General features: G+C 40.7%; 1 protein-coding gene across 4 annotated transcripts in view; it reads right to left on the bottom strand.

The window, feature by feature from the left end:
- The window catches only part of OSBPL9 (oxysterol binding protein like 9), a 140,275-nt gene that overhangs the window by 96,854 nt on the left and 29,728 nt on the right, over positions 1–13,693 (bottom strand). For all 4 annotated transcript variants that reach the window (XM_066269212.1, XM_066269210.1, XM_066269211.1 and 1 more), the window contains exon 3: positions 1,017–1,095. In XM_066269212.1, the coding sequence (XP_066125309.1) occupies positions 1,017–1,095 (79 nt within the window). The remainder of the gene's footprint in view (positions 1–1,016; positions 1,096–13,693) is intronic.

The following is a 13,693-nucleotide window of genomic DNA, read 5'->3' on the forward strand; positions in this document are numbered from 1 at the left end:
ACTGCAATTTATTACCCCAGCATAGAAGGACAATAGCTGTCTGAACATCTTGTATAACAAAACACATCTGGTCACTATGAGACTTCATAACCAAAATATTGTTAAGCTATAAATTTACTTAGTATTTATCTACCTTTGTATACCTATATTCTATCACAGTACATTGCAAGTTGTAGTTAAGAGAAAGTGCTAAACATCTCCAAATTTTCTCATTTCTAAGTTTCTTAGACTGCTTTAAACATAAAATATGTTATTCTGAACAGGTAAAATAACAAGAACATTAGTAGCAAAGCTAATAGACACTCCTAATATATGAGCAGTACATTAGGACAGGATCATTACAATTGACTTATTTGCTGGTTTACAGTTTCAAAGCAAGATGAAATGAGAATGATCATACAGTACCTTACCCTTTCTACCGGTGAACCATAACATGCAATGCCGAAACATAGCAGTGGCAGATGGCATTGGTGTTATTAACTACAAAAGGATAACAGCAGAGAAATGAAGGCTGGCAGACAAGACACAGAGATGCAGGTGAAATGAACGCAAACTTGTAATTCCTGAAGCAAAGCAAAACCTTTAAACCAAAGGTTGCCACTAGCTTCAACTTAATCTACATTTTGAGTTTTACACGGACAAACACTGCAACCTTCACAATCAGTCTTTAGACTTCATGCAGAAGCAGAACCATACTCCTCGATAAAGAAGATCAGCAACCTTCTGTAAACACAAGCCAGCAGCAGCAGCAGCCCATTACTCTCTCCCTTCACTGATTTTTATCCTTTAAAATTTTAATCTCCAATTGCAGCCAGATCCAAAGTCGTTTCAAATAGATCTGTATCCACTGCAGATACAAATCCCTCCCTAACCTGCAGTACCACTTCATCCAGAACGTTCCTGTGCGCTCGTTCATGCAGGATCAGCTGCAAAACCTCATTCAGCAAACAACCCAAAAGAAAATGAAAGAAGCAGTTGGGACTAGGAAGAGAAAGAATCTCTTCTTTTCAGCTCACCCTGGAAATGGAAGGTTTTCTGATCAACAGTTATTGTGAAGGTGCTGTCGTCCTCATCGTCTATACCAATCACAGCTCCCTGTGAAACAAAGAGCAAAATCCCAATAAGGCAAACAATGACATCAGCAATATTCACTACTGCTACAGCCCTGGAACGCTCAATGCACCAACGACGACACTGGAAGCAAACTACACAGGAAAGGGGAATCTGAGGCTCTAGTTTTGCTTAAGGAAGAACTAAAGGAGAGGAGGTAGCAGGGCACTGTAGTGCTCTGCACAGGCACTTTCTATCCTTGCTTAAAGGGCACGGATGTGGTGGGAGGGAGAGGGGACAAACCGAATCTGAGTCCAGGGTCTGTGCTTAAGAGTCACTCACTGAGCCTTTCTGACCTTTAGCTCTCTCTCTAGCTGGGAGTCAAAAACCTCCTCCTCACCAGGTTGTTGTGAGGCTCAAAGAGCACAGATAGCTCTCCATCAGACTGCTTCTGTGTTATACATATTAGTGCAGAAATGCCAGGTGACACTTGCTTCAAAACACTGTCCCAATCACTTCTTCCAGGTGTGCTCCCATAACCACTCATACATGGCTCTGCTACTCCACTTTCCACACCATACTGTGATTATCTGTTTATCAGACGTCTGTCTCCTCCCACTGAACTGCTGTGAAATCTTGGAAGTCAAAAACTATATTTATTTTTATATATAACACTCAAATACACAGTATGATTTCTAAATAAAAGCATGAACAACTCTCCAAAAGAGGGAGAAGGAAAGGTTGCATTTATAAATTGTTTCAGGAAGGCTGGGTTTCAAACTTTAATTCTTTTGTATTCAACTGCATGCATCCTATTAAGAAAACAGAAATTAAGGGAAGTGACAGGAAGCTAGGCAAAATAGAGTCTACTGGTCGGTGTCCTTAAGAAATAAATGTCTTAAATATTCAAGAGAGAAAAGCTAGGGAACATGGGATAGGTAAGATGCCCCAGGTTGGTGACAAAAGAAGCAATGTGCCACAGATGAAACCAGGACCTTGAAAATAGGGGTTGAAATGACTCAAGGGGTCAAAATAACCTATTCCTCTGAAAAACAAATACTTCTATCCCAGGATGACTAGGTAACAAAACCAAATATTTATTCAGACTTTTCAGAGGCTGTCTAGATGAACCCCAACTCTATCCAAATGCCATCAACTTGAATTCTCTTAGTTATAGTTTCAGATTGAGTAGGGATTTTTAACCCCATTTTCAGATAAGAAAAGTGTCTCCAGAGAACATAATAACTTAACCAAGGTCACACAAAGAAGTAATGGCAAAACCAGAACCACTGGCATGGTTCTTACTTACTCATTCCGTGACAAAAAATATAGACACACCTCAGTGGATAAGCATGCATGGGAGCAGCTCATTCTGGTTAACTTAATTTTGTCGGCAACTGAGTTAACATTCTAATTTATGATGTATCAGATATTTGCTGAGTCATAATTAAATACAAAAATATGTGCTCTTTCATATATAACAATAGTTCTGCCTCCTGAGGCACTTATATTCCAGTGGAGGAGATAAAACATGCAAAGAGGTTACTATAATACAAGGCACAAAGGAATCTCTACATGGATGGTCTTTGAAAACATGCTAAGAAGCTCATCACAAGGGACTACATGCCTGACTGTTTACATGAAATGTCCAGAACAGGCAAATTCATAGAGACCAAGAGTAAATTAGTAGTTGCCTAGTGCTGGGGGGATAGGAGGGGATAAAATGGGAAGTAACAGCTAATGGGTATGGGTTTCTTTATAGGGTGATGAAAACATTCTAATTGATTGTGGTGATAATTACATAATTGTGTGACTATACCAAAAACATTGATTGTATACTTTAACTAGGTGAGTTGGGTGATATGTGAATTATATCTGAACAAAGGTGTTATAACTCACCCTAATCTAGGTCCCTTAAGTACCATAGTTCACTAGTTACCTAGTCAACTCAAATAGAAACCTCTAGGTTCTATACCTGTTCTCCCTCATCCCATCACCAAAAATAGTGCTTCTCCTACTTATGAACTATAATCTCAAATTCATCAACTCTTCTCTATCCTATGAACTTCTATTGCCTTAATTCAGGCTTTTATCACTTCCTGCTTGATAAGGCAACCTGTCCGACTTCAGTCTAGCCACATTTTAGTCCACAGTCCTTGCTATTGTCAGAGTAGTATTTCTAAAGCACAAACTCTTTTAGGAGATCCAGACATTTTCAATTTTCCATGAACTACTAAATAAAGTCAACATTTCTTTTTCTTCATAATGCCATTTTGACTGTTCAAGGTTGGCCCAACCAACCTTGTCACCGTCATACCCAACTCCTCCCCTCCTCACCTCCCTGAGACCCTGTATGTACTCAGCCTCAACATTTCTTCCACATACTAAAACAAAAAACAAAAATCACTGAGCAATTTCACTTACTGTCTGTTCTCAAGCTCACTTCCCCACCATTTGCTAAACAAAAGCACAACCCCAAACTACCATTTAATTTCTCAAAGTTTTTACAGAGGCGCTTTTTGAAAAGTGGCCATGCTTAACCTTTCAACCACTATTGTAACCTAGTGATGTTGCCCACCAGTGCAGGAAGCTGCACTCTCACAGATCTCCGTGACTCTGACTGCGCTGGCTCTGCCACACAGCGCCCCTCTGAAGCACCCACTGCTGTTGACCGTTTGTTTCTTCCTGAAACTCCCTCCATGGCTCTTCATCACCTAAGTGTTCTTCTGATACATTTCTAAGCAACTTTGACAACCTATTTGAGAGAAAGCATCTTTTCTGATCATTATTATACTGTCCTACTCCTCTCCAAATGCTTCTTGTAAGACTTTGGGACTGAGCTAACAATTTCCCACTCCAATCAGGTCTTGCTATTACCCTGTGCTTTCTCCAATGTACAGATGAACAATTCATCTGACATTCTGGCCTCTGCGTTTCTTGATTCACTCAACTCAAATACACTTCACCGCCATTCTCCTTCAGTCACTCATTCCTCATGTCAATACCTACACTAATAACAGCCATCAGGCACGTGTGGGTATTTAATTCTTAACGATAACTTATTAAAATTAAGTAAAATTATAAAATAAGTTCTTCAGTCATACTAGTCATATTTCAAATGCTCAATAGCTAGTGGCTATGAAACCAGACAGTACAGACACAGAACATTTTTTTTTTTGTACTTTTCTGAAGCTGGAAACGGGGAGAGACAGTCAGACAGACTCCCGCATGTGCCCGACCGGGATCCACCCAGCACGCCCACCAGGGGCGACGCTCTGCCCACCAGGGGGCGATGCTCTGCCCCTCCGGGGCGTTGCTCTGGGGCAGAGGCCAAGGAGCCATCCCCAGCGCCCGGGCCATCCTTGCTCCAATGGAGCCTTGGCTGCGGGAGGGGAAGAGAGAGAGAGAGAGGAAGGAGGGGGGTGGGGGTGGAGAAGCAAATGGGCGCTTCTCCTATGTGCCCTGGCCAGGAATTGAACCCGGGTCCCCCCGCACGCCAGGCCGACGCTCTATCGCTGAGCCAACCGGCCAGCGCCAGACACAGAACATTTTAATAACTGCAGAAAGTTGCACTGAACAGCACTGCCCAAGATTGTTATCACAGAGAACTAAATCACAGAGAAGAGTTAATACTGCAAGTTATGGAACACTTTCAATTAGCCAGGAACTATAATAAGCATTTTACATATACTACATCATTAGGAAACAACTTTATGTCATAGGTTTTTTGGGGGGTTTTTTGGGTTGTTTTTTTTTACAGAGACAGAGATAGACCAGGACAGACAGACAGGAACGGAGAGAGATGAGAAGCATCAATCAGTTTTTCATTGCGCATTGTGACTTCTTAGTTGTTCATTGATTGCTTTCTCATTATGTGTCTTGACCATGGGCCTTCAACAGACCGAGTAACCCTTTGCTGGAGCCAGCGACTTTGGGTCCATCTGGTGAGCTTTTTGCTCAAACCAGATGAGCCCACGCTCAAGCTGGCGACCGTGGGGTCTCGAACCTGGATCCTTCCGCATCCCAGTCCGACGCTCTATCTACTGTGCCACCGCCTGGTCAGGCAAACAACTTTATATTGAAAGGTAACGTACACAAAAATCATAACTGCACAGCCTGACCTGTGGTGGCGCAGTGGATAAAGCACCGACCTGGAAATGCTGAGGTCGCCGGTTCGAAACCCTGGGCTTGCTTGGTCAAGGCACATATGGGAGTTGATGCTTCCAGCTCCTCTCCACCTTCTCTCTCTGTCTCTCTCTCTCCCTTCTCTCTCCTCTAAAATGAATAAATAAAAAAATTAAAAAAAAAAAAAAGAATTGATGTTTCTCATCTATCTCCCTTCCTGTCTGTCTGTCCCTATCTGTCCCTCTCAAAAAAAAAAAAGAAGAAAAAAAAAAAATCATAACTGCACAAGTTCAATGAAAAGCTCCCCTTGTAACCTTGCCTAATCATTAGGCCTGCCCTCCATTCCAAAGATAAACAGTACCCATTACAAATTAATTTTATCTGTCTTTGAATTTTACACAAATGGACTCATATCATGTATTCTTTTGTCTCTGGCTTCTTTCACTCAACTTAATGTTTGTAAAATTTATTGATATTGCTGCATATATTGTAGCAGTAGTTTGTTCACTTTGTTGTTATAAATAGTATTTATTTAAAATTTATTTATCATCTCCACTGTAGATGGACATGTATGTTGTTGTTTCTAGTTCTACTAGTTTTAGGTTATTAGAAACACACTGCTATAACATTCTCCTCCATATATTTTGTTATATACATATATTTGTATTTCCTAATACAAATCTAGGAGTGAATTTGCTAGGTTCTGAGGTATGCACATGGCAATTTAATAGAGAACTATCAACCAGTTCTCAAAAGTGGTTGTGCCAATTACATTCTAACCAGTGGTGTGCAAGAGTTTCAATTGCTCTACATCTTGACGAATGCTTTTTTACTTCAGTCATTCTGGCGGGTGAGCAGTGGTATCTTATAATGGCTTTAATTTACATTTCCCTGATTACTAATGAGCTTAAGTATCTTTCCTGTTTTGGCCATTTGAATACTCTCTTGTGAAACAGTTGAAGTTGCTTGCCCAGTGACAAGACTAGACTATCATCTTTAATTATTTCTAGTAGCTTTTTCTAGATCCTGGATATGAATCCTCCACTGGTTATGAATTAGGCGAATATCTTCTCCCACCCTGTTCCCAGCCTTTGTACTCTCACAATGATGTCTTTTCATGGAGAGTTCTTTTCTTTTTCCTTTCTTTTTTTAATTTTCTTTTGTGACAGAGAGAGACAGAGAGACGGACAGATAGGGACAGACAGACAGGAAGGGAGAGAGATGAGAAGCATCAATTCTTTGTTGCAGCACCTTTGTTGTTTATTGATTGCTCTCTCATATGTGCCTTGACTGGGGGGCTACAGCACAGTGAGTGACCCCTTGCTCAAGCCAGTGACCTTGGGCTTCAAGCCATTGACCTTTGGGGTCTAGCCAGTGACCATGAGGTCATGTTTATGATCCCACGCTCAAGCCAGCAACCCCATGCTCAAGCGGGTGAGCCTGTGCTCAACCTGGCAACCTCGGGGTTTCGAACCTGGGTCCTCTGCATCCCAATTCGATCCTCTATCTATGGCACTACACCTGGTCAGGCTCATGAAGAGTTCTTAACATCAACGTAGTACAATGTATTGATTTTATATTTCATGGCTATGCTTTCTGTGTCTTCTTTAAGAAGTCTTTTCCAATCTGAAGGCCATGAAAACAGCTTCCTGTTATCTTTTGGAAGTCTTTACATTTGGAAATCAGGTAGAGTAAGTCTTCCAATATTTTTCCTCTTGGCCTTTATAAATTATAAATCAACATCATCACCATACTCATAGCCAGTTTTCCCTACGATGGGTGAGGAAAAAGCCGCCATTTCTATTGGTTTCTGTTGCCTGAGAATGCAGGGATCAGAAGTGGGTATTTGTGGCCCTTTATATATTTTGAGTCAGCTGAACAAGTTACACTTACACACACACACACACACACACACTATGATACTAACTGGGAACAAACTTGGCTTACCATTTAAGTTATTTTAAATTTCAATAATGTTTCTAGGTTTCTGAATAGAGGTTTTGCCCATCTTTGTTAATATTTATTCCTACACAATTATTTCTGGTGCTATGGTAAATGTATTATATTTTTTAAAATTCAGTATTTATATTAAATTTTATTTAGACAATTAATTTTAACGGGGTGACACTGATCAATTAGAGTATATAGATTCAGAGAAAACATCTCCAGATCATTTTGACATTTAAAAATTCATTTTTAAATTACTAGTTGCGTGGCCCTGGCCGGTTGGCTCAGCGGTAGAGCGTCAGCCTGGCGTGCGGGGGACCCGGGTTTGATTCCCGGCCAGGGCACACAGGAGAAGCGCCCATTTGCTTCTCCACCCCCCCCCCTCCTTCCTCTCTGTCTCTCTCTTCCCCTCCCGCAGCCGAGGCTCCATTGGAGCAAAGATGGCCCAGGCGCTGGGGATGGCTCCTTGGCCTCTGCCCCAAGTGCTAGAGTGGCTCTGGTCGCGGCAGAGCGACGCCCCGGAGGGGCAGAGCATCACCTCCTGGTGGGCAGAGCATCGCCCCTGGTGGGCGTGCCGGGTGGATCCCAGTCGGGCGCATGCGGGAGTCTGTCTGACTGTCTCTCCCCGTTTCCAGCTTCAGAAAAATACAAAAAAATAAAATAAATAAATAAATAAATAAATAAATTACTAGTTGTGGGTGTATTGAAATAAAATTTATTTTTGTATAGTGACCTTGTATTCAGTAATCTTGTTAAATTCACTTATCAATTCTAATAGTATATCTGTAGATTCTTTTGGATTATCTGCATGCTTAATTAAGTTGCTGTGAATAACAGTTTTATTTCTTCTACTGCAATCCTTATACTGTGTATTTATTTTCTTGCTTTATTCATTGGCTAGGACTGCCTGGTTTAAGACTCCAAGAGAATGTTGAATATAAGTATATTCAATAGAGGGCATCCTTGTCTCATTATTGGTCTTTCTCCCATTGTCCACCATAACTATTTTTTAAAATTTCTTTTTACTGATTGATTTTATTATATTTATTTATTTAATTCAGTGAGAGGAAGGGCAGCACTGAGACAGACTCCCACATGCGCCCCCCCGCTCACTGGGTGGGATCTACCAGGCAAGCCCACTAGGGTGCAATGCTCTGCCCATCTGAGCTGTTGCTCCATTGCTCAGCAACAGAGCTCTTCTTAGTGCCTGAGGCAGAGGCCATGGAGCCATCCTCAGCACCCAGAGCCAACTCACTCCAATTGAGCCATGGCTACAGGAGAGGAAGAGAGAGAGAGAGAGAGAGAGAGAGAGAGAGAGAGAGAAAGGGGGGGGGGATAAGGGAGTGGGGGAGGGGTGGAGAAGCAGATGGGTTCTTCTCCTGTGTGCCCTGACCAGGAATTAAACCTAGGACATCCACATGCCAGGCTGACGCTCTACCACTGAGTCAACCAGCCAGGGTGATTGATTGATCTTAGAGAGAGAAAGAGACAGGAATATGGATCTGTTCCTGTATGTGCCCTGACCAGGAATCAAACCTCTCCACTTCCAGACAATGCTCCGACCAACAAAGCTATTCAGCCAGGGCATCCACTGTAGCTATTAAAAACCTTCTCTACTTCCTCCAGTGTAGCTATTTAAAACCTTCTCTACTTCCTTTAAACCCCCATATATGCAGTCATTAAGGTAGAAACTCTAAACCTGCTATAACCTCCCACTTAACAACTCCCCTGCATTTGCTCTCATTCTTGCTTCCTTTCCACCTGTCATAATGTAAAAGAGGCTCTATTTCCTATCACCTTCCTTAGGTTTCTTACTTGACCAATTTTCAACTTCTCTCTCTACTGACTCCTTTCCAATGGCATTTATATGTACTCAAGTTCTTACCCTTTTTCCAACAACAATTACTATTACTACCACCACAACAACTATCCTTTTCAATTGTATATCCACATCTAGCAATTGCCCACCTCTCTCATTCCCTTCCAGTCAAAGCTCAGACTTGTCCATGCTTCTGACCTAAACTTTATTTTAACCTCCCATTCCCCGTATGATGTATAACCAAATCAATGGTTCTTGGTCACCTTCAAATAAGGTGATCATATAAACTGGTTTTCCTGGGACAGTTCCAGATTATTCCTGTTGTCCTGTCATAATAATGAACAGAACCCCTTTTTAGTCTAAACAATGCCCCAGTTTAAGGGACATGGTCATTCCATAGCCTAGCCTACAAACGGCCCTCAGTGATTTGCTCCATGCCTACCTCTCACCTCTAGTTTATCAATTGTCCCAAGCTGTCTCCTACCAAAAAGCCTTCCTTTCCTTTTATCTGAGTTTATACTACTTATTTTTTTACATCTGGAAATCAAAACTCCCTTTGCTAATCCATATGTGGAATAGTATTCTATCATTGAGCAAATTTCTTTGTATGCTAACTCATCAAAATGTCAAAGTTTTTATTCCAGGCTTGCTTCTACGACCCATTGTGCCAACAGGATAACACTATAGAAAGTAATTGGAGTCTTGTTCAACCAGATGAATTTCCTGACTTTCCCTCTTCTCCTTTCTAGTATACAAAGAAATATACTGCAACATGAATCATAATTCTGGTGTCAAATTCAGAAAAACAGTTTTGCTCTCATTACTTGGGGTGAAAAAACAGAAGTCTGGCTATTTTAGGATCAATCTCCCTTTGCAAGAAGAAAAAGTAGGCTGCAAACTGGCTCCAAAGATGATAAAAGGAATGATGGCTCCTTCAGGACATAGATTCCTGACACAGTGCCTAAAAGGAGCAGCGATATAAATAGGAGTAAGACATACCTCTGCTCTGAAAGAGCACCTAGTCCACAAAAAGAAAGAAATCCTTAATACAGAAGGAAGCAGGAAAGCTCAAGGTCCAGCCTGCTCACCAAAGATGCTGCTGCATGGAGGACTGGCTTAAGAATCATTCATTGACTCAGCAAGTATTTATTGAATTGTCTAGGCCAGCGATTTTCAACATTTTTCATTGCACGGCACACATAAACTAATTACTGAAATTCTGCAGTACACCAAAAAATATATTTTGCCAATCTGACAAAAAAATAGGTATAACTTTGATTCATTCACACTGGATGGCTACTGTTGTGTCAGCTGCTGTCATTTCTTTATATGACAATCTAAAGGAAAAGAAGTCAGTGGTCTGACCTATGTTGGCGCAGTGAAGAGAGTGTTGACCTGGAACACTGAGGTTGCCGGTTCAAAACCTCAGGCTTGCCTGGTCAAGACACATATGGGAGTTGATGCTTCCTGTTCTTCCCCCCCACCTCTCTCTCTGTCTCTTTCTCTCTTCTCTTCTCTCTAAAACAAATAAATAAAATCTTTAAAAAAAGAGTCAGTCTGCCTGAGTCAGGAACTGCATGTTATAAAAATTATTGTGGCACACTAGTTGAAAATCACTGTTCTAGGTAATGGTAATAGAATGGTGAACAATTTGCTTTTGCTTTTTTACTGATTTATATGCGTTGTTTTGGATTTTCTTTTTGTTTTTATATGTTTGTAGTTCTGTGTGTGTGTGTGTGTGTGTTTTAATTTTACTTATTTATTTTTAGAGAGGAGAGAGAGACAGAGAGGGAGAGAGAGGAGAATGAGACAGAGAGAGAGAAGGGGGGAGGAGCTGGAAGCATCAACTCCCATATGTGCCTTGACCAGGCAAGCCCAGGGTTTTGAACCGGCGACCTCAGCATTTCCAGGTTGACGCTTTATCCACTGCGCCACCACAGGTCAGGCAAGTTTGTAGTTCTTTATATAGTCTGAATGTTAATCCTTTGTCAGTTGTATGCATTGTAAATATTTTCTATCCCAGGCAAGAGTTCTTTCTGTTTGTGGTGTCGTTTTGTTGTTTTAAAATTTGACTGTTGTCAAATCTACCAACCTTTTCTATTATGGTTTATTCTTTTTTTTTTTTTTTTTTTGTATTTTTCTGAAGTTGGAAACAGGGAGGCAGTCAGACAGACTCCCACATAGGCCCAACCGGGATCCACCCGGCATGCCCACCAGGGGGTGATGCTCTGCCCATCTGGGGCGTCGCTCTGTTGCAACCAGAGCCATTCTAGAGCCTGAGGCAGAGGCCATAGAGCCATCCTCAGCGCCCGGGCCAACTTTGCTCCAATGGAGCCTTGGCTGCAGGAGGGGAAGAGACAGAGTGGAAGGAGAGGGGGAGGGGTCGAGAAGCAGATGGGCGCTTCTCCTGTGTGCTCTGGCCTGGAATCGAACCCGGGACTCCTGCATGCCAGGCGGACGCTCTACCACTGAGCCAACCAGCCAGGGCTTATGGTTTATTCTTTAAGACATCCTTCTTGCCTAACCAGGTGCTGGCACAGTGGATAGAGCATTGACCTGGGACATTGAGGACCCAGGTTCAAAACCCCAAGGTCATCGCCAGCTTGAGTGTGGGGTCACCTGCTTGAGCCTGGGATCATAGACATGACCCCATGGTCACTGGCTTGAGCAAAAGGGTCACTGGCATGGCTAGAGCCTCCCAGCCAACGTACATATGAGAAAGCAATCAATGAACAACTAAGGTGCCACAATTACAATTGATGCTTTTCATTTCTCTCCCTTCCTGTCTGTTGGTCCGTCCGTCTCTCTCTCTCTCTCTCTCGCTAAAAAAAATTAATAAAGACATCCTTCTCTGTGCTGATATCATAAAGACATTCTTTTATATATTCTTATTAAATGTAGAGAATGAAAATTTATACTTATAACTCTGGAATTTATTTTTGTGTACAACATGAGACAGGGAGTAATGGGCAGCCAATTGATTCAGCTTCATTTACTGAAGTGATAAAATTGACCTGTAATGTGTCATGGCATGTACTAAATTCCCATAGATGTGTGGTTCTATTTCTGAGCTTTTTCTCTGCCCTGATCTATTTCTTTCCCCTTGTATAAATACCATATCATTTTAACTACTATAGTTTCATACAAAGTCTTAACTACCTGGAATGACAAGTTCCCTAACTCCTATTCTTCAAACTTTTCTTGCCCTTTTACCATTTAAAATGACTTTAGAATCATCTTGTCAAGTTCCTTGATAAGGCCAATTGTGGTTTTGACTATAATCACATGTGTTTCTAGATTAACTAAAAAGAAGTAAAAATATATGTTATTGAGTCTAACAGGCAAAAGAATAGGATATAGCTTTTACTATATTCAATCTTCCTCTAGTCTTCTCATGGCTTTACAGTTTTATCCACCAAAAGAATACATTTATCTTATAAAATATATTCCTAGGTAATTCAGAGTTCCTGATATAATTATAAATAGTTCCTTTTTTTGAATAACTTTTTCTAATTGTGGCTCATATAGAAGAACACTGTATGTTCTCTGCATATTGATAACACAGCCAAAAAACTTTTTTCTGCAGATTCTTATGGACTGTTTTATGTAGACAATCACATTTGCAAATACATACCAATGTTTATTCTTCCCTTCTAATCCTTTTTCTTTGAATTCTTTTGTGTTCCTTATTGTGTTGCAAGTTTACCAGGACATCTAGTACAGTTACAGAAACATCATCTGCAAATACTAATTTTGTTCTTCCTTCCATGCCTTATCTTTTGCATCTTTTCTTGTCTTACAGTATTCACTAGTACCTCTAGGAACACAATATTCAAAGCAGCAGCAAAAGCAGGCAACTTTGTCTCACTGCTGATTTTAAAGAGAACACTTCTTTATTTCACTTTTACGCACACTGTAATATTTTAGCAAATACTCCTTCAAAGGTTTAGAATATTCTCTTTTTTTTTTTTTTTTACAGAGACTGAGAGTCAGAGAGAGGGACAGATAGGGACAGACAGGTAGTAATGGAGAGAGATGAGAAGCATCAATCATCAGTTTTTTGTTGTGGCACTTTAGTTGTTCATTGATTGCTTTCTCATATGTGCCTTGACGGGGGAGGGGGGGACTACAGAAGACCAAGTAACCCCTTGCTCAAGTCAGCGACCTCTGGTCCAAGCTGGTGAGCTTTTTGCTCAAATCGGCAACCTCGGGGTCTCGAACCTGGGTTCTCTACATCCCAGTCCAATGCTCTATTCACTGCGCCATCGCCTGGTCAGGCTAGAATATTCTCTTTTATTCCTAGTTTGCTTAATCTTAAAATGCATGTTCCATTTTATTCACTACTTCTTCTGTATTTATTCAGATGGTCATGTAGTTTTCCTCTTTTAATGTTAATTCGGTGAATTAATTTTAAAGATAGCATCCTAATGTTCTCAGAATAAACTCTATTTGGTCATAATACTTTTAATTTACAGATAACTGGGTATGGTTTGCTGTATTTTGTTCAGGATTTTGACATCTACACATTGATAAGTGCCTCTGTCCTAAAAATTTCCTTCGTTATTTTCTTCTTTGTACTTTTTCATTACTATTCTTTTACTAATTTTTTTGAATTAATTTTTAATCTCTATTTTATAATATATTTATTTAAGATTATAAATCTTGACTGCCTCAGATGCAGTTTAACACGTGGTTCCTTCATTATCATTCAGGTTTAAATATTTCATAATTTCCATTATGATTTCTACTTTC

This window comes from Saccopteryx bilineata, chromosome 3, assembly GCF_036850765.1.
Source record: "Saccopteryx bilineata isolate mSacBil1 chromosome 3, mSacBil1_pri_phased_curated, whole genome shotgun sequence".
Taxonomy (NCBI): Eukaryota; Metazoa; Chordata; class Mammalia; order Chiroptera; family Emballonuridae; genus Saccopteryx; species Saccopteryx bilineata.